At 43.4% G+C, this 21,751-nt stretch overlaps 1 protein-coding gene across 1 annotated transcript in view; it reads left to right on the top strand.

Annotated features, from left to right (window-relative positions):
• Nmd3 (60S ribosomal export protein NMD3) overlaps positions 1-21,751 on the top strand; it is an 86,936-nt gene that overhangs the window by 53,207 nt on the left and 11,978 nt on the right. Inside the window, exon 9 of the mRNA XM_080272764.1 lies at positions 10,757-10,933. Within this exon, the coding sequence (XP_080128890.1) occupies positions 10,757-10,933 (177 nt within the window). The remainder of the gene's footprint in view (positions 1-10,756; positions 10,934-21,751) is intronic.

Below are 21,751 nucleotides of genomic sequence, written 5' to 3'. Positions count from 1 at the left end.
AGGGCAGACTATTTTTGTCAGAGCTCGTAATAAACTCCTTAACTAGCTGTTTGTACACGGAGTTTCTGTTACCAAAGTATTGCAAGTTACATTTGGTGGCAGCGGTGGGATTGGAACCCATGCCTCCGAAGAGACTGGTGTAATAACCGGCTGTGCCTCCAGGTGTACAATTTCTCTCACCAGTGCTCACCTCTCAAACAACCCCACCCACACACCTTGTTCCTGACCGCAAGTGTCACCATCGCCGACCTACGCACCTGTTTCACCTGTTCCGAACTCATCATAAATCATGCCCCCACGGTGCCACTTATCACTGGCTGCCCACCACCATTCTCTGAATTTGCAACTCAACAGCTCTACACCTGCATTGTACCAACATCTGCCCTCACCCCTACCACCGGCCCCGACGACGCCACACCATGCCCTCACATATGGTCTGAATTAAGTGAGCCTCCTAGGACCGCAACTCCCTGCTGGTGACTCATCGGCGCGTCTCTTCTCGTCTCGACTTAAGCCCAGCGAGAAGTTCCACCTCTTCTAAGACTCATCCAACATATCGCTCCAGTCTCATCCCCAGCCACTCTCATCTCCAACCAGCTGTCCCTCCAGCGCTGCCCAGCCCCGCTACACCCAGCCACACCTGCACGTCATACATCTTGTCAATCACGTCTCTACTGTGTAACTATAGTATATCTTACCTTTCTATAGAGATTATCCTCGATTTTCTCTACAGATTGGATATTTTGTAAATATTCCATCTCCCTTCCATTACCCCGTTCTCATCTTCACCTACGTTATTTATTATCCTTCTCATCCTTCACCTTTTATTTAAACCCTCCGTCCCCTCACCTTCATTCGTTTTCACACCTACTCGTGTCTTACATTCTCTCATCTTTATATTGTACATTTCCACCTACATATCCATCTTCATCCTTCATCTCATCTTCCATTGCCGCATTAAATGCCATCCTTTCAATATCAACCGCTTAACACCAGCCCTCTCGAATAGGAAACATCACCTGATCACACACCGTCTGCTGACTTTAACACGATCACCCACTTAAGAAGTGGCAAAGAGTACCACCGACCTGTACCTGAGACTCCCGTTTCACTTCCCGCAGAACCACTTACTACCCATCCTACACTCGTACATCCAGATACCTCCTCCTCTACCCGTACCTCTACACTCCCTTCTTCTTCCTCTACTCCTTGAAACCTTCCCCTATCGTTCACTCTCCTGCCTCACTTCATACCCCGTCTTGCTCGCCCTTAACTACCACTACCTTCTCTCTCTCCCACTCCTCTCCTTTCGCCACTTCCGCACTTCCAGCCATGGCCACCCCTCCACGGTCTGTCTATCTCAACGATGCCAATCGTCCCAAATTTACCGGCCAGGACCCAACTTGGTCTGTCTATGATTTCCTCAGAGAAGTCGAAACTGACATCCGCAATCGGCAGATTACTGATGAATCACTCTCCTTGTCTCGTTTCCTCTTCCAGATTTCCTTTTTGTGCAGTGTTGCATCCACTCCCACCATGCTACGCTCTGTTGGGTCCTCCTATTGGCTCTGGTAGAAGAGTTTGTCCTCTTCATTCTTCATCATCATGAGGGCATTGCTGTGACTGATATAAAAAATCTCGTTCTTCAGCTCTGACTGGAACATCTCTTCTTGTACATGGAATGATTCTTGTAGTCTCCTGCATTTTTCTACCAGTTTATTGTACTGCACCAAGTGAGCTTCCATCTTGCGAAGTGCATTGTCTTGCATCATTATAGGAATCCTGGCTTTGTGCCAGAATGGAAGTATGGTGTCCAGGCAGAGATTCAGACATTTGGCTCTGCCCAGCTTTTGCTGTGTTTGATGATACTTCACTTTCTTCAAAACTTGCAGTTTTGTTGGCAGACGGCAAGCTAAAATGTCTGCACTTGGCCGTCCAATCAACCACACCTTGGAAATGCTTCAAGTGTCCATTGCGCCACACTGACATCCTTCCTGGCTGAGTGCTTGCTATGGACTAAACAGAATGTCAGTTTGCGGGACAACCAAATGCTGTCGTATCATCAAAACTTGTTCAAACATCTTTTCACATCTAAACGAACACAGGCATCAGTGAGGATCAAGTGTTTTGCAACATTCAATATATACCCTGTTACCCTGTGAAACACCTTACTGTCTGTCAGTCTGTCTGTTGCTAGACTAATCCCATAAGGGATGGCCATTTGTCTTTCAGTTAGTTGTTTTACTGGGAGGGGCACTAACTCTCCACCAACCCACATGTTGACAGGCAGGGGATATGTATGGGTTGGTTATGTGGTTACCACCCAGTGTTGTAAATGGTTTTATGACATACAGGAAACCATTAGGCATGTCAGTCCATGTAAAACTGCCTGAAAAGGAAAGAAGAGTAATAAAAAGTGACAGGAAAGATGGGTGAAATAGGAAGAGAGGAGGGAAGACACAGAAAAAGATGATGGTGAAAGTAGTAGACAGCACTGCATAAAGTTAGTAGATGATGGTGGCCACCACCTACCACCACTGTACACCAAACTCATGTTATTCGACAATTCATTGTTTTGACATTTATACATCTATACCTTTTTTCGTTGTTTGAAGTGGTTATCCCCACCATTTCGACATTTCAAACCACATGCCACCAGACAGATTGGCTGAGCTGCCTGTCTCCTGTGCTTTGCCCTGCTGATCAGTTGCCTCTTCATCCAGCTGCATTTCTTTTTGGCCTCATGGAATACTGCAGCACCACCATGGCACCACCCAAAACCCCTATTACAACCTCTGTCAAGCGCAGTCATGTGCTCACCTATCTGAGTGAGTGTTTCGCCAACTCATGGTCGGATGACAATCAGGTTTGCCAGATATGAACTCAGTCACATTATGAAACTCCTCAATTTTCATTACCAATTTTAACTTTTCATTACCAAATTCTTTAAGCAAGCATTTATTCTTCGTTGATTATATATACAGTGGGGCACCAAGTTTCACGACAACAGGTTTCACAGATTCAACTTTCGCGGCATAGACCAAATATTCCCAAAATTCCACTTTCACGTGAAGAAAATCGAGTTTCATGTACAGATTTCAGGTTTTGGTCAATATTTTGAACTTTAAATTTTCCGCGTCGCCTGCCCGCAACCTGTCACCATTTTGAATGACGTCATGTCAACACTCAGTCTACCCACTCCCGCTATTGTGTATGAACGCCGCTGGCTCCATTGTGTTGGATTCTCACTGTTCAGTGGCCTCTACTATATGTGGTGGTGTGGGGAAAGGGCCTGGTGGTGTGGGGGGAGGGCCAGGAGTTAGTGGCGGTGATAAAAAGTGTCTGGGACCTTCAAAATCGGGTGGAAAGGCTAAGGCAAAAAGAAAGTATCGTGTTGGAGTGAAGAAACGGCAGTATGATAATGAAATGAAAAGGAAAATAGTCGAGCACATGGACAAGGGTGCAAAAAACAGTGAAATCTGACGTATGTTCAACATCCCAGAATCAACAGTGCGTAGTATGAGGCAGCTAGAGGTGGCACCAAGGTGGCTGGTGGGACCCAATAACCCCTCCAAGCGCCTCGGATAATTACCCCACACATCCATTAAACACCTCAACCTGGTCTCTGTGGTATGTTTCTCTTCATATAATGTGTATTTATTGTTTGTATCTCACAATGCAATGTACAATATTGATTTGATGTACTGTACTGTACCGTACTGTATTGCAAGTGAAAATGAAAACCTGGTGTTACTTTAGGATAGCCAGGAACCAATTAGCATTTTTGCCATAAGGACAATGCCCCAACTTTCGCGATTTCAACTTTCACGCATTATTTTCAGTCCTAGTTAGTCGCAAAAGTTGGTGCCCCACTGTATACATGGAAATAATCACTCTCCTTATAATTAGCAACATGCTGATTATTTTCGCACTATGTAGGCTAGCAGATTAATCAGAGAGAGCAGACAATCCACCGTCTCCATCCTCTGTGTCATCATACATGTGAAAAATCTGTTTGGTAGTGGATAATGCTGCTTCATTACCAAACAAATTTTTCATTACCAGATTGGCCCACATTGGTAATGAAAAATACCAAATGACAACCCTATTGGGGACTGTGCTTATGATTAACAAATGCTCTTAATGCACAATACTTGTTTGGTGCCAGTTTTACGGAATGCACATCTTAGTTTGCACTAAGTTAGGTAGGTTATAAATATTGGGGGTCCTGGGGGCGAAACCCCTGAGTTAGGTTTCAGCGCTTACAGTTAGGCTTCCACTGCTATTTATGGTTTTAAATTGAGTACATTTGAGTTTGTTTGGTGTTGTGACATCATGTCCAGTTGGCATGTTCAGCAATAAACACTCTATTCAAGGCGTTCAGGTGGCATCCTTTAATATCGCTAAGTAAGTAGAATGAGTTTGGGAGAGTATGTAAGAAACGGAATCTATTTGGTGAATGTAGGGAAGAGTAAAGTTATGGTCATTGAGAGAGGTGAAGTCAGTGAATGTACAATGAGGTTGAATGAGGAGGAAACCAATGTGAGTGCATTTAAGTACTTGGGTAGTGTGATGAGTAAGGATGGAAGTTTAGAGGGTGAAGTGCATGAAAGAGTACAACAAGGAAGAAAGGTTGCTGGCTTCTTGAAAGCAGTTATAAGAAACAGGGAAGTGAGCATGGAAGTGATAAAAATTACTTTATGACAGTATTGTGATACCATCTCTAACGTATGGAAGTGAAGCTTGGACCTTGTTGGAGGGAAGCCAAGAGTGAGAGCTGTGGAAATGAGTTATTTGAGTGGAGCCTGTGGAGTCACATGGAGAGACAAACTGACAAATGAGGATGTGAAGGAGCATTGTGATGTGGATGTGGATGTGATAGGAAGCATTAGGAGAAACACATTGAGGTGGTTTGGCCATGTGGAGAGGATGGAGTGAGAGATTAATGAGGAGAGTTTATGTGAGTGAGGTGGAGGGGGGAAGAGGGAGGGGGAGGCCCAAGGATGAGATGGAGGGATGGAGTGAAGAGGTATATGAGAGAGGGGGATGTGAGCTGGGAGCAGGGCAGTGAAATGGCAGGGGACAGGGTGACGTGGAGGCAGTTTGTTTGTGGCCACCTCTTATGGGATTAAGGCATTTGGCAGTAGATAGATAGATAGATAGGTATATTTTGTTTGTTCTCCCATATTTTTTTATTGAAAATCAAATGTCAGTCATCTGAGATGTATGCAGTACTTAAATAATTTTCCTTGAGAATATAGGTCTATAAGAAAACAGCTCAAATCCCTGTGTCACTTTCATTCATATTTACTGGTATTTTTTCCCTTTTTATTAAATACTTTTTGAGTGACAAAGGTGGTCAGGAACCTAACCCCCCTATTTCTGAACAATCTTATGGGAACAACTGGTTCGTTAGTCAACCACTTTTTACGGAACACATCCCTGTCGAATAGTGGGAGCTAGATGTACTTGCCTTTACTCCTAACGCTCCTTTTACAGTTTTTGAAACTTCAGGCTCGTTGCCTTTGCCATGATAGAAATATTGGCCTGCAATTTGGCTCATGCTTTTATATGAAGCTATAGAATGTGGTGAATGTTTTTGGCGTATCCAGTAGAACCAGGATTCCAGGGGCTTGATTGATGAGTGAATGGAAGCATGGCCCATTGGATTGGGCAAATTTGGGCTGTCTGGACATTGCTACTTCTCACCCTGCCCTAGGGTGGGAAAGGTGGTCTGGATGATGATGATGATGATGATGGCATCTAGAAAGAAAAGCTTTAAAAGTACAAATGAAAGAATTTATAGTTTTATATTAATTACTACAAAAAGTGTCTGTGTGACCACAGTTTTACATGAACAGTGCATAAACTCTCCCATGCTCTCATTCTTATCCTCTCCAGTACACATGCCCAGTCAGTACTCCCATTGTCATACACATTTACCCTTCATCTTTGTTTTATTTACTTCTTCATTCATGCTTCTTTCATTCTGTGTTGCTATGGACATACACACCTATGTATGATCTCTTGAATGTTGGTCACCAACTGTAGGTTCACTTGGGTCCATTGCCTTTTAATTTGTTTATTAATTTTGTGAGTGGTAGGTGGTGGCACTCGCCATCCTCTCTGTCATTGTAGCGCTGCTTTGGGTGTCTGCCCTTTCCTCTCTTCCTTCCTTCCTTTTCTATCTTTCTTTCCATCATTCTTTCCTCTTCCTTCTGGTTACGGGTGGCTTTATGCTCCCTCTTCTGTCTTTCTTTCCTGACTTTACACTCCCTCTTCTGTCTTTCTTTCTTCATTCTTTCCACTTCCTTTTGCATACAGGTGACTTTACACTCCTCCTTCTGTCTTTCTTTTCTTCATTCTTCAGGTGTCTCCCCATTCCTCTCTTCCTTCTTTCCTTTTCTTTCTTTCTTCATTCTTTCCTCTTCCTTCTGCGTACAGGTGGCTGCTTTGGGTGTCTGCCCTTTCCTCTCTTCCTTCCTTCCCATTCTGTCTTTCTTTCCTTCATTCTTTTCTCTTCCTTCTGCCTACGGGTGGCTGCTTTGGGTGTCTTCCCTTTCCTTGCTTCTGTCCTTCATTTTCTATCTTTCTTTCCTTCATTCTTTCCTCTTCCTGTGCATGTGAGTGGCTTTACACTCCCTCTTCTGTCTTTCTTTCCTTCATTCTTTCCTCTTCTGTCTGCCTACGGGTGACCTTACACTCCCTCGTATGTCTTTCTTTCCTTCGTTCTTTCCACTTCCTTCCGCGTATAGGTGACTTTACACTCCTTGTTCTGTCTTTCTTTCCTTCATTTTTCCCCTTTGTTCTGCCTATGGGTGACTCAACACAGAGTGACAAGCCAAATGGTTTCCTTTACACCAGGAAACCATTTACTATGCTAGGTGGTAACCATATAACTAGATTATGGCACCTGGTGGTTTAGTGGGTAAGTAAGGCACTCCAATCAGATTGAGCTGGTGTAGGTTTATATTCAAGAGGTGGTTGGGGTTTTTTGTTCACGTAATGCCACTCAGGGATGAGTGAGGCTGGTCACTTTCATCTTAACCCCTAAAGTGCTAACAGGATCAATTGATCCTTTTTCAGGATTACACGAGATACCGAATGTGATTGATAGTGGAACTATTTGGAAAAACTGCGGACTCTAGGCTTTGGCCCGATTGTGATGTATAGTATATCAATGCAAACCAATGAGAACTAAGTCCTGAGCAAGGAGGGGGGAGGATCCGGGCCCCTACCCATGGTGGGAGGGGGGTGATTCCCCCATCTCCCTCTCACCACCTTCTTCTACCCCAATACCTTTGTTCCCCTTCCCCCTCTCTCACCTCTGACCACCTCCTGCTCCCTCCCTCCCCCTCCCCCACCATCCTCCATCACACCGCCATGGTTCACCCTCCCCTTTCCTCCCCTCCCTGTCTCCCTGGGGAGGGTTATATCCCCCCTACCCCCCTCCACACCTGGGGAGCGCGGTAGCTCGGTGGTAGGGTGTCGGGCTCGTAATCGTGAGGTTGCGAGTTCGTGCCCCACCCGGTGGCTGCAGTGCTGGGAGGGCTAGCGCTCTCCTGTAACCCTAGCAGGGCTATATGATCTGAGGTCTAGCTCGGCGATTATTCCCCCCCCCCCCTCCACACCCCTGTACTCCCTCTTTGCCTGTCCTCTTTGTCTTGTGGTGTCTGTCTCCCACCTCTATACCCCCATACCACCCCTCCAGGCCTTTCCCCACCCCCCACCCCGTGTAGTATGCCGTCTGCTTACACCCCCCCCCCTGCCCCTGCCCTGCCTAGAGTGTTATAAGTTATTGTTACTATTCATGTCATGTGTTTTCATTCAGTACCTGATTATTGTTTAATTGCATACACTGATTCATGAAACATAGAATGTATGTTTTTTCATGTTTTTTTTATGAATTTCCATGTTTTTTGCATGTTTTTTGGGGGGAAAAGTGTGTTACTGACACAATTGAAATTCTTACAGCTACCTGATTTGACAGCTCTGAGGGGAGGGGATGGGGGGGAAGAAGTGAGGGGGGAGAGTGGTGTAGTGTGTGAGTAACACCAAGAAAAAGATTTTTTTTGACAGCTACACAGCTGTGAGGGAAGGAAATGGGGGGAGGGAAGGTGGGGAGGGGAGAAGTGTTGGGGGAAAGGGTGTTGGGTGTGAGTGAGGACACTGACATAATTATTTTGCAAAATATTGTTTGAAAAAAAAAAAAAATGAGCTGGAAAATTCTGAGGGGGGGAGGGTAGGGGGGGATGGGGGGTAGCTTTAGCTTTTTTTCCACTTGAAATTCTTACAGCTACTTGATTTGACAGCTCTGAGGAGAGGGGAGAGGAGGGAAAGGGTGAGGGGAGAGGGTGCTGGAGTAACACCAAAAATAAGATTTTGCATGCTTTTGCTCTATTTTTTTTTCTATTTTCTTTCGACATCTACACAACTATGAGGGAAGGGGAAGTTGGGGAGGGGAGAAGTGTTAGGGGGGAAGGATGTTGGGAGCGAATGAGGACACCAACATAATTATTTTGCCAAATAAAAAAATGAGCTGGAAAATTCTGGAAGGGGAGGGGAGGGGGGGATGGAGGTAGCTTTAGCTTTTTTTTCCCTTGAAATTCTTACAGCAACTTGATTTGACAGCTCTGAGGGGAGGGGATGGGGGGGAAGAGGTGAGGGAAGAGGGTGCTGGAGTGTGTGAATAATACCAAGAATAAGATTTTGCATGCTTTTGCTGTTTTATTTATTTTATATTTTAAATTATTTTTTTTGACAGCTACACAGCTATGAGGGGAGGGGATGTGGGGAGGGAAGTTAGGGAGGGGAAAATGTTGGGGGGAAGGGTGTTGGGAGTGAGTGAGGAACACTGACATAATAGGAGCGTTCGCGCGAAGAGGAAAATCTGCCAGACACCGCCAGAAACTATGTCTCGTTTTCGTCTCAGCGGACTAAGGGGGTCTTAGTTAAATTTCAGTGTTATTTTTCTGATCGATAATTACGATATTGGTTAAGTAAATTGCTTTAAAAAATGTAAATAACTGTCACTTATGCTATTTGACCCAAAATATTGCCGATAAAATGATATATTTGTATATTCTGCCCTAAGAAGATTAGTAAAAAGACGGTTTTTGGACTGTAAGAAGTAAAAAAGGCGTATGAATATTGACATTTGTATATAATCTTACTTGTACAAAAAATGGCACATATGGTCTGTCTATAGTTTAATATTTATTAGACTAAAATTTTAGGGCATACCGAAGCTTGGCACTGCCAGATGTATGAAGTAGGCACAGGTGATGAGCAGATCAGCCAGTGAAGACAGACGGCTGTTTCGGTTTCCTCTGAAAACTTGTTTTACCAGAGGCAGCATATAAATATCGGCATTTTTTTTTAAGTGAATTGAATTTTATTCCTACTCATAGGGAGTTTAATTTGTTAGTATCAGTTATAACTAATTTCTGTTATTGGATAAAGATATACATATATATTTCTATGCATGCATAAACCAGGCTGCAACCGCTGTGGAATATTTTTTTTATTTTATTACTTTTGTTCATGCTCCATTGACACAATACTGTTTAAAAGAGAAGAAATAGAATATTTATGTATTTTTACAAGTAAGATGCATGAAAAAGGACATTCAATTATTGCCCGACGTGATTTTTTTCCATCTGAAAAATTAAAATATTGGTGACATCTGGCATTTCTCCAGGCATGCAGATGCTCCTATTATTGTGCATGCTGAAGGAGGGGGGAGAGGAGGTAGGGGCAGGAGGGGGATAGGGGAGGAAGAGAGGGTTGGTGATGGGAGTGGGTAAGAAAGGTCATGGGAGGGGGGGAATGAGAGAGGGATGGGGTGGGAGCACATAGAAAACTGGAGTCGCCCCACCTGGAAGGGTAACTTTTTTCAACTTTGATGGGCTATAGCTCATGAACCAGTTGGTCTAAAATGCTCTGGTTTGTAGCTTTTTTTTTTTTTTTTTTTACACCAGGTATCCCTGAAGGGCTAAGGCGTTGCCTCTGGGTAGAGGACTTTTGGATTGGAGCGTGTAGCATTTTATGACCGGATGCCCTTCCTGATGTCTACCAATGACCCTTGGGTGGATTCGATCCTCCGACCCTTTGGTCAGAGCAGAGCGCTCTAACCCACTGAGCCACGGCTGCTACGGTTTGTAGCATAACATGTGTAAATTGAAGCTCTAAACCTTGGACGTAACACTTTTTACTTCTATAAGAGTAAAAAAAAAAATTGGCTTCACATACAGATTTTCACGGCAGCAAGGTCGATCGAATTGCGTATCCTGGGGGTTAAATGTCAGGACCAACATGCCTAGCCCCAGCCCCCTATGCTCCTCATGGGGCGATATAGGGTTGGATGATGAATGGACGGGTGGCTTTTTTCACGGGATAGGTCACCAACTTCCTGCAAGCACTTTGTTTGCCCCAGTGACATGTAGGGAATGGTTGAATAGCAATTTTTTCCCATAGTCACTGGCAGTAGATTGTAGATGTATAGAAATATGTATGTTTAGTATTTTCAGACAAAACATGTAAATATGGTTGAGTCTTCCACCAGGAAGAGTTTCTTAAAGCCAGCTAACATCCTGCATTCCCACACCATGTCCATAATACTGTAGTACTTCCCTGGGATTCCATCTACATAACAAACACTGGTAATGTACTGAATGATTTCTTCTTGCTTGTTATGTTGGATTGTATTGTAATCATACTTAACAGTGTATTCCATAAAAACTGTTTTCTGTTTCAGTTTTGATCTGCGCCAGTCCAATGTGAGTGACACCAACATTGATGCAATGGACCCAGACATGGTGCCTGATGTGGTGCTGGTGAAGAAGATATTTGCTGACAAGGCCATACGCAATCGCCGGCGTCGATGGAAGCTTCGTCACCTAGGCATTGATGATGATAATACAAGCCAGAACCGGTTAGTGATTGTAGAGCATTATACTCTAATGATTTTATTAGAGTTACTATCCTTTCCATGACCCAGATATTGCTTATTATTTATACAGTATTGTTTGCAGTTAAAATAAAAGAAAGTTTTATCCATTTTACTGTAGAGGCTCTCCCTCAGGTGAAATTTAACAAATATATTTGAATGACAGCAGTAACTGATAGAAACTTTGTTGATATTTCTGAGTTAATGAAATACCAGTATAATAGTAGTAGACTTATCAGTTACTGTGCATTCTGTTAAATTTTTAAAAAATCATGAATTATTACTATTACTGTACAGTACTTATCATCATCGTCATCATCTGGACCTCCTTTCCCACCCTAGGGCACAGTGAGGAGTAGCAATACACAGATAAAGTTTCCCCAGTCCAATGGGCCATGCTTACATTCACTCATCATTCAAGCCCTTGAAATCCTGGCTCGATCAGACAGGCCAAAAAAAAAAAAAAATTCAGCATGTTCTGTAGTTTCACTTACACCTGTCTGATACAGCCAGTCTAAACACTCACATTTAAAAAGGGGTGCCAGATCCTTGATATGCACTTCCCTGCACATAATTCATCCATACAGCTCGGTCTCTTGTCAGTCCCTTAGCCTCACCAACTTCCATAGCTCTCTTCCTCACACACTTATCCACCATATCCCTCCACCTTCATCTTGGCCTACCTCACCTCCTCACTTCTTCAGATTCACTCAGATATGTCTTTTTTACCACTCTGTTGTCATCTATTCTCTCCACATGACAATACCATTTCAGTACACCCTTTTCAATTCTGGTTTCCACAGACTTCCTCACTCTGCATCTTTCACATATCACATTATTCCGTTTCCTATCCATTCTCTGTTCTCCATATACATTCCTCAGCAGTCCCAGCTTCACTGCTCTTACTCTTGACTTTTCATTTTCATGCCACACCATACTCTCACATCCATATGTTATAGTTGGCACTAACACTCCTTCACGTAAGCCTCGTGCAGCTGCAACACTCCAGCCATTGTTTCTTATCAAGGCCTTCATTGCACCAGCTACTTTTCTTCCTTGTGTCACTCTACTTTCCACATCTTTTGCACATTTTGCTATCTTTTCAATCACTGTACTTTGGTAGTTGAACTGTCTTACCAGTTCCATCTTTCTCCATTCACTGTAACATCACACTGGGAGTCACCTTCTCTCTCAGTAACCATCACTTTACTCTTTTCTACATATGCTCTCAAGGCACGACGCTCACAGACATCTACAAAACTCTGTACAGTACATCCCCCTAGTACGCACTTATATGGGCGGCAGAGGACGTCTCGTACTAGGAATTCGCATACAGTACAATCCCAGCTATCCGGTATCCAGACAAACGGAATACTCAGAAAAACGGGAAAATTCAAGGGCTGGTAAAAATGTCAGTAAGTTATAACTGAGCGCCAATTTGAATAGACCGCCAAACCGCCGTTTGATCGTGTCACGCGAGGCTGGGTGAAGTCAGACAAAGCGAGGTGAAGGCATTTCCGGCTAATGTAAATCCCTAGCAAATCCTCTTAACCACCCCTCCTCTCCCCCTCTTTCCCCTACTTGAATTCAGTCATCCTCCACACCCTCCAAAAATCACCAGTCTGCTTTTTGCCACCAGACAGTAAATAAGCTCTCTTGCTATTGTGTTCCTCTGATAGACGGTAATTTGTACACTCCAAAATGCCTAAAGTGCAAACTAAACGTAAGCGTATCGTGCTTACCTTGAAACAGAAGCTGGACATATGCAACAGACTTGAAAAAGGCGAACATTATAAAACACTAATGGCTGAATATAAATGTTAATAGGAATGAAAGTTTACTTTGTTGGAAGAAAAATAAATAAATAATATGCCTGCATTTCATACGTACATCATTTATTTTATTTTCTGCAAAACATCTGAGTGGCGGGTGAGGGGTGGAGTGATGGAGGTCAGGTGGGGAAGAAGAAGAACAGTCGGGGTCAAAAATGTAAACAAAACTCACGTGGGGGCACAGGTGTCGTGATAATTCTACAGTGCAGTCTTAACACATCATCAGTTCACTAATAAATGTTCAAGCTTTTATTTCATTATTTTATTTTTCAATTTTTATGAGTACAGTACATATAATGAATACAGTAATTAGGTAAACAATGGACTGGTGCAATTTGCAGTACTGCAAATTGCTAGACATTGCACGCACGTGCGTTATGACCATGGTGTGTGTTTACAAGGCAGTTTTTCAGGCGGAATCTCTTAGTGTAACCCCTAATGTGACTGGTGAGTACCTGAACTGTATTTACTGCTGTGATAGCCTTTGTATAGATTTGACTTGAAAATCAGAAATACGGGAAAAATCTGTAACCGGGAAGGTAAATTCCCCAAGCCACCCGGTTAACTGGGATTGTACTGTACTGTGAATACATGAACTTATGGGAAAATTTACATATGGGCGGCACCCCCCTTCATGGGCAACCCTTGAGATGCCTTTCAGAACTAAGTATTGTACTATACAGGGAAACTGTCTGAGACATATTACCTAAGATAAAGTAAACCTGCAAGATCATGGCTTTACTAGGTAAATCATTGGTGGTATGTGGTGGCGACCATCATCCACTCACTTGATGTAGTGCTGCCTACTTCTTCCTTAGCCTTTATCATTCTTTTTCTGTGCCTACCCTCCTCTCTTCCATTTATCTCCCATCTTTCCTGTCACTTCTTATTGCCCTTCTTTCCTTTACAGGTGGCTTTACATTGAATGACAAGCCAAATGGTTTCCTGTAAGCCAGGAAGCCATTTACAATGCTGGGTGGTAACCATATAACCAACCCATACATGCTCCCTACGTGTCAACAAGTGGGTTGGTAGAGGGTTAGTGCCCCTCCCTGTCAAATGGCCACCTCTTACGGGATTATGGCTTCTGGCAATAGATAGATAGATAGATAAACCTTCACTTGTTATCGCTTCTTAGGGGGGCAATGCCATGTAATCGGGGTAACCCCGGATTTGGGCCACTCTTCGCTGCCCGTCTCGCTTATAAGGAGGTCAATTCGCGTACTTTAAAAAAAAAAAAAAAAAAAAAAGGTCCTTGTGTACAAGGGGGATCTCGTACTCGGAACTCACGTACTGTGGGGAGGATGTACTGTACTAGTCTACCAAGCTCTTTCCTGGTATTTGCAAGTAGCACTGCATCATCAGCATACAACGAATTTGAGATATTCCATCCAACACTATTCGTTACCAATGTCATCACTGTCTCCAGTATTCGTGTTTTTACTTCTCTTATCACCCCATCCATATATATATTGAACAACCATGGGGACATCATGCACCCTTGTTGCATGCCTACATTGATAGTGAACCATTCACATAGATGCCCATTTACCCATACACATGCCTTGCTACCATCATAAAACTCCTGGTGGCACCTACCAGCTTACCATCTACACCTTACATGCGCAAAACCTTCCACAATCCTTCTCTGTCTGCTTTGTCTTATGCATTTTCCAGGTCCAAAAATGCCATAAACACCTTATTGTCCTTCTCACATGCCATCTCTATCTGTCTCACTGCAAGTATTTGATCCATACATCCTCTGCCACCCCTAAAGCCACCCTCTTCATCACTCACTAGGGCTTCTGATGTCTCGCGTACTTTCTCTATAATAATTCTTCCATATACCTTCCCTACCGCACAAAGTAGACTTATGACACAATAATTCTTGCACTCACTTCGCTCACCTTCATTTTTACATGGGGACAATCACTGCCTTTTTCACTCTACTGGCACAGTTTCACTCACCCATGCCTTCTTACTTGTCTCCAACAATCACTTCATTTCACTCTTCCTGCTACACTTAATCATCTCTCCATACACCGTATCAACCCCCGCTGCTTTCCCATTTTTCAGCTGCTTCACGGTGTTCTTTACCTCTGTGAGTGTCACGTTTCCTGGCGCTGCATTCCTTCTCTGTACGCCCCCAAAACCAATCATGTTGACAGTTGCTTTTTTTCTCTTAATTTCCATTGATCAGACTTTCAAACTATTCTTTTCATCAAGTCCTTACCTTATCCTCATGGGTTAGTAATCTACCACATACATCTTTCACACTCTCACGTTTCTTTCCACTATCTTTTCAACATTTCCAAATCTCTTTCCAGGATAACTTCTTATTTTCGGAGTAATTTGCATTCATTTTTCTTCCAAGATCATTGTTTACTTCTTTCATATTCCTCTTCATTAATCTCTTTACAGGCATCTTGCATTCTTTATATTCAGTTCTTATTTCAACTGAACCCCTGTGCTGTATCCACTTTAGCCACTTCTTCCTCTTTTTCCTTCACTGCCCTCTTAACCACTTCATCCCACCATGCCATATCTTTCTTCATTGTTGTTATTCTTGTCACACCACACACTGCTTTAGCATTCCTAACTAAGCAATCCCTATATGCATTCCACAAGCTGTCCAGATACATTTCATTCCAGTTCAGTGCTTCTAACTCTTCCCCAACTTTGGCCTTGTATTCATCTGCCATTTCTTTGATCATCAGCTTCTCGACTTTCAGTCTCTTCCCCTCACTACTCTTCTCTCTCTCTTTGTCTGCCTCACTCCTCTCAGCTTGATTTTGTATACCACAATCATATGATTTGACAAACCTCCACATCTTCCTCTCACTGCCTTCACATCAGCAACACTTCCCAGCATCGATTTCTCTACGAGCACTTAATCAATCAGGCTCCTTTGGACAGGGTCTCCATTCTTTCTATTCCATGTATATTTGTGTGCATCTTTGTGTTTGACATATCATTTCATTTTCATTTAATTTTGTTTTTGAAGGCTCCAACGTGCTTGCATGCGTCTGGCTTGGTCACCTAATGGCGGCTCTCCATGCTGCTCGATCTATGGCAGCCTCCCTGTTCAGTCCCTTAACCCTTAGCTCACACTTAATGACCTCATCCCACATCTTTCTTAGTCTACCCTTCGCAACTTCACCCCCCAGTTTTAATGCTTTTCACTTTCTGCACCCAATTATCATCCCCCATCCTCTCCACATGTCCATACCACATCAGTCTACCAGTCCTCATCACAACACCAATACACTCCAGTCCATCCTTCCTCTCAACTCTTCTATTGTAAACCCAGCTCCCCCAGGCACGCAGTGCACATCCACTGAATCAGTGTCATTTCTGTACGTTTGAGCCAGTGAATATCCTCTTCCTTTACTACCCAGGTCTCACTACCATAGAGTATTACACTTCTAACACATGCTGCATACAAAGACCCCATAGCATGTAGGGAGAGCCCTCTCATTGTCAGGAGAGGCAACTGCTCCCTGAACTTCTTCTAACCACTTCTCACCCTAGCCACAGAGCTAGCTTCAGCCTCACTTCCAGCACATAACATGTCTCCCAAATAACAAAACTCTTCCACACACTCAAGAGACTCATCAGCAAGTTCAGTCCTTTCACGCCTGACAATCTCCACCTGCCCTCCCCGACATGCCACACACATAAAATAGCATCAAAATAAGAATTACAAATGTACAATCTCCTTTCCTGACTCATGTCCTTCAGTTGCTTCCCATTATCATTCTCTCATGGTACTCCATTATTACCAGTTATATCATTCACAGGACCAGTGCCTAGTTTCCGATTCAGATCGTGTATTACAAACACTTTATACCTCCTGGGCATTTCTCCTACTACTTTATCCAGGTCATCCTAAAACCTGTCTTTCTCTCTCTAACTTCTGACATCACACAGTGGATGCACTACAATCACTGCCACTTTCACCTTCTCAAACTTGAACTTGATATACAGTACATACATCTTGAGCTGACACATTTGTAGTCTTTCATTCCACTCTGCCACACTTAATTCATTAACAAAGCAACTCCTTCCTTGTATCTTCCTCGCCAATTCGTGCTAAACCTTACACACTTTACGCCCTCCCACTCCATTTCACACGCTTTCGTCTTTGTTTCACATAATGCCATCACGGCATATCTTGCACTCTTGGACACATTCACCACTTCCACCCTTTTACTCGTCTCATTCACACCTCTCACATTCCTCATAACCATGCGAATCTGCCCATTTGGTTGTGACCCTGGGCAGGTATTGGGCCCATCGAGGCTCTTCGAAATGTTTGCTATAATTTAGTGATTTTAGATAGGGGAATTTGGTGGACATTTAACCCCTCCGTGGCCGCTGGCGTTAAATGACATTTATTCGATAAATGGCCGTAGGCTTCGTTTCAGCGCGGCATATAATAAACGGCAAAAATTTTTGGGAAGTGAACGAAAGTTCTCATTGTCTTTGGACAGACCTTCACTACACTCCCATACACCCCATCAAGCAGTTCAGAGCCTGCTGCTGTGATGATTGGATTTTTTATTTTTTCACCCGTGGCCATGCCTAAAGAAGCACAGTTACACCCATTATCTCAACTCAGACAGAAAATATCATCTTTGTCCTCTCTTGTGAAACACACACAACCACCCTGTTTACGATTATGAATAAACACAGACACAAAGAAAAAAGACATGATAAAAAGAGAAAGAAACATTTTTGTCTTGGTATCTTTACCTATCTGCCCAGGTTTGTTGTACTGGTTTGGATCATTCAATGCAATGAGACTTGTAGAAAACCATGAAAACTTTCAGGAAGTGAACAAACATCTGGGTCATGAGACTGACCTTCACTTCACACTCTCACACCTCATTTGTCCTTCACTTCACGCTTTCACACTTCATTTGTTAGTTCACCGCCTGCTACCGTGATGAGTGGATGTATGATTTTTTCACTCGTGGCCATGCCTAAACACACATAGTTACACCCATTATATCGACCCGGATGAAAAATATTATCTTTCTCCTCCCCTGCAAAACACACCCACCCACCCAGTTTATGATTATAAATAAACACAGGAATAAACAAAAAAGACATTCTACTACTATCTCTCCCCCATGCTTCTGCATGGGGGAGAGATAGTAGTAGAAGATGTATGGATCTCAATCTACCTTTCCTCATCACAACACCAATACACTCCAGTCCCATCCTACCTCTCAACTCTTCCTTCATGAACCCAGCCCCCCCCTGACCTTGGACGCAGGGATGCATTACACATCCACCTTATCATTGTCATTTCTGTACGTCTGAGCCGGCGAATATCCTCCTCCTTCAGTGCCCAGGTCTCACTACCATACAGCATTACACTTTTAACACATGCTGCATACAAAGACCCCTTAGCACGTAGGGAGAGTCCTCTCAATGTCAGGAGAGGCAAGAGCTCCCTGAACTTCTTCCAACCACTTCTCACCCTAGCCACAGAGCTAGCTCCAGCCCCACCTCCAACACACAACATGTCTCCCAAATAACAAAACTTTTCCACACACTCAAGAGATTCACCTCAAGTTCAATTCTTTCACGTCAGACAATGTCCACCTGCTCTCCCCGACACGCCGTACACATAAAATCAGCATTATCTCACAGTCTACCTCTGATACCACTACATCTCTTATGCACCCATTTATCACAAACACCACACAAGATGGAATTACTTCCCACACCCTTGTGGCAAACTGCACATGGCCACTCTCCCTCGTCTTTGACAGTACCACCACCAACCCTAGGTATCATCACTTTTGTTTTATCTGCATTTACTCTTAAGCCCTTGTGCCCCATACCAACTCTCCACTTCCTAAACCTTTCCTCCGCCTCCCTTTCGTTCTCTGCAATCAACACCAACTCATCAGCATACAACAACTCACTCTGGAGTCCGTTTCTAAAGTCACGTGAAAGGGCTTCAAGTACCATGATAAACAACATGGGACTCAAAACTGACCTGTGATGCACACCAACATTCACGGAAAACCCATCACTCAAATCTCCATTCACTCTTACCTGGGTGCGAGCACCCACATACATAGCCATGACCACCCTAACCAGCCACTCCTCCAAGCCAAGCTTTCTCATTGCCCACTTCACCACCTCTCTAGGGACTCTGTCAAAGGCCTTTTCCAAATCAACAAAAACAAAATAAAGATCCCTTCTCCTACCAATATATTTTTCCTGAAGCTGTCGAACAATGAATATGGCATCAGTGGTCCCCCTACCTGGCATAAACCCAAACTGCATCTCATCAATATTCACTCTTTCTCTAATCATACCTTCTAAAACTCTCTCCATTACCTTCATTATCTGATCTAAAAGCTTTATACCTCTATAATTTCCTCTTTCCAGGGCATCACCCTTCCCTTTATACACATTTACAATTACACTCTTCAGTCAATCATCTGGGACAACACACTCATAAATAATCCTATTTATCAGGTCAGTGACTAACTTCACCCCTATATTGCGTGAGGCCTTCAACATTTCGGCAGTCAACCCAGACACACCTGCTGCCTTCCCCACCCTCATCCTGCCTATTGCCTCACTCACAGTAGCAGCATCAATCAAAGGCCAAGGGCCAGACACTGGATCTGCTGGCTCCAAACCTTCCCTGTCCCAGTCAAACTCCTCATTCAACAACCGGTTATAATGCTCTCTCCTTGCATCTTTATTATCCCCACTGTTCACCACTATCCCTTCCTTCATCATTCTTCACACACTGCTCATATATAATATCCCGATTATCCCTCTTCACCTGACTGCCACCTTAAATATCATATTTTTCCTTTCCCCATGATTTAGGTTATCAGGTAAAAGTCTCTGTGACTCAGACTTTGCCCTGTATACCTCTCTTCTAGCCCTACGCTTGGCAGCCAAATATTCCTCTTTGCTACCACCCTTCTTCCATTCCCGGAAAAGCCTTTTCTCCTTAACTGCAGCTTCTACACCCTCATCCCACCACCAAGTTGCTTTATGTCTTAGTGGTCCTCTTGTCCAACCGCATGTTAAATCAGTAACTCTCAAGAGATTGTTCGTGAGGGCTCTCTACTGTTCATTAACGCCTCTGTCTACAGCTCTCTGTTCAGCCACCACTCTCCTCAACTCGCTATAGAAGGCATCCCTTACTACTTGGTTTTTCAGCTTCCATATTTTCCTCCTAGGTACATAAGTCCTCTTTTTCATCACTCGTTCCTTAAGCATCATATCACAAATCAGTAGTTTGTGCTGCTGCACACACTCCTCACTTCCTATAACTTTAACATCCCTCACTAACCTCCTATCGGCCCTCCTAACCAGAAAATAATCTATCTGACTGCTATTTCCCCCAAACTCATATGTAATTAACCTACTGTCTCTTTTCCTAAAATAATGTGTTGCACACAATCATGTCCGTTGCCTCCCCAAACTCGAGTATCCTTTCCCCTTCTGCATTACTTATACCATACGCATATTCCCCATGCACTCCTTCATAACCTTGTGCTGCTTCACCTACATGACCATTTAAGTCCCCACCCAAAACCACCATCTCATCATCCCGCATACCACCCACTACATGTATTAAATCATCCCAAAATCTATCTTTCTCTGCTTCATCCAATCCTGCCTGTGGAGCATATGCCGATATATTCACAGCTATCTTTCTACCAAACAGAATTTTCACTACCAATATCCTGTCATGTAATATCCTATTGTGTAAGAAACGGAATCTGAATGTGAATGTATGGAAGAATAAAGTTATGGTCTTTGAGAGAGGTGATATCAGTGAATATACAGTGAGATTGGATGAGGAGGAAATGGAAAATGTGAGTACGTTTAAGTACTTGGGTAGTGTGATGAGTAAGGATGGAAATTTGGAGGGTGAAGTGTTGAAAGGGTACAACAAGGAAGAAAGGTTGCTGGTTCCTTGAATGCAGTGATAAGAAACAGGGAAGTGAGCATGGAAGTGAAAAAGTTACTATATGACAGTATTGTGATACCAACTCTGACATATGGAAGTAAAGCTTGGACCTTGTTGGAGGGACACAAGTCAAGAGTGAGAGCAGTGGAAAAGAGTTATTTGAGAGGAGCCTGTGGAGTCATATGGAGAGACAGACTGTCAAATGATGATGTAAAGGAGCGTTGTGGTGTGGATGTGGATGTGATAGGAAGCGTTAGGAGAAACACATTGAGGTGGTTTGGCCATGTAGAGAAGATGGAGAGTGAGAGACTGAAGAGGAGAGTGTATGTGAGTGAGGTGGAGGGGGAAAGGGGGGGGGGGTCGAGGATGAGATGGAGGGATGGAGTGGAGAGGTTTATGAGAGGAGTGTGTGAGCTGGGAGCAGGGCAGTGAAATGGCAGGGGACAGGGCGATGTGGAGGCGATTTGTTTGTGTCCTCCCGTGTGGGATTAAGGCGTCTGGCAATAGATAGATAGATAGAAAATTTGTTTGATATCTTTACCTGTTTGCTCAGGTTTTTTGCACTGTTTTGGATAATTTTACATACTCTTTGCCTTTTACAAGCATAACAGGAAAGTTTTCTGTGTTGTCGTGATGCTTTTGTGGGTGGAAAAGCCTCCTTTCCCTTCCTGCTAATCAGCCCGTGCAAGGTGTGAATGGCAAGTCGTCTCGCATTTCAACCCTAACTGTCCAGCCTGTACACTCAAGGGATGACTTTTATCTCATTTAGGTCTGAAAACAGACTCTCGCCTCCCTTTTCCAACAAACTCCACCACCCAGACTACAAAATTAAGTTGATACTACCATAAACACAATAAACACCGAAAATTGCAAAATAAATTCATAATTTTTTACATTCATACCTTGCGTATTATGTATTATGTACTGAAAATATTCAAGATCCACATTTATAGTTGTTTCACACCCTTTCAGAACCATTGAGAATGTTTTTTGGTTAAAAAAAAAAAAAAA

Source organism: Coenobita brevimanus, chromosome 51, assembly GCF_032717465.1.
Source record: "Coenobita brevimanus isolate Jiangsu-jjx chromosome 51, ASM3271746v2, whole genome shotgun sequence".
Taxonomy (NCBI): Eukaryota; Metazoa; Arthropoda; class Malacostraca; order Decapoda; family Coenobitidae; genus Coenobita; species Coenobita brevimanus.
This window is presented reverse-complemented; position numbering and strand designations above follow the sequence as displayed.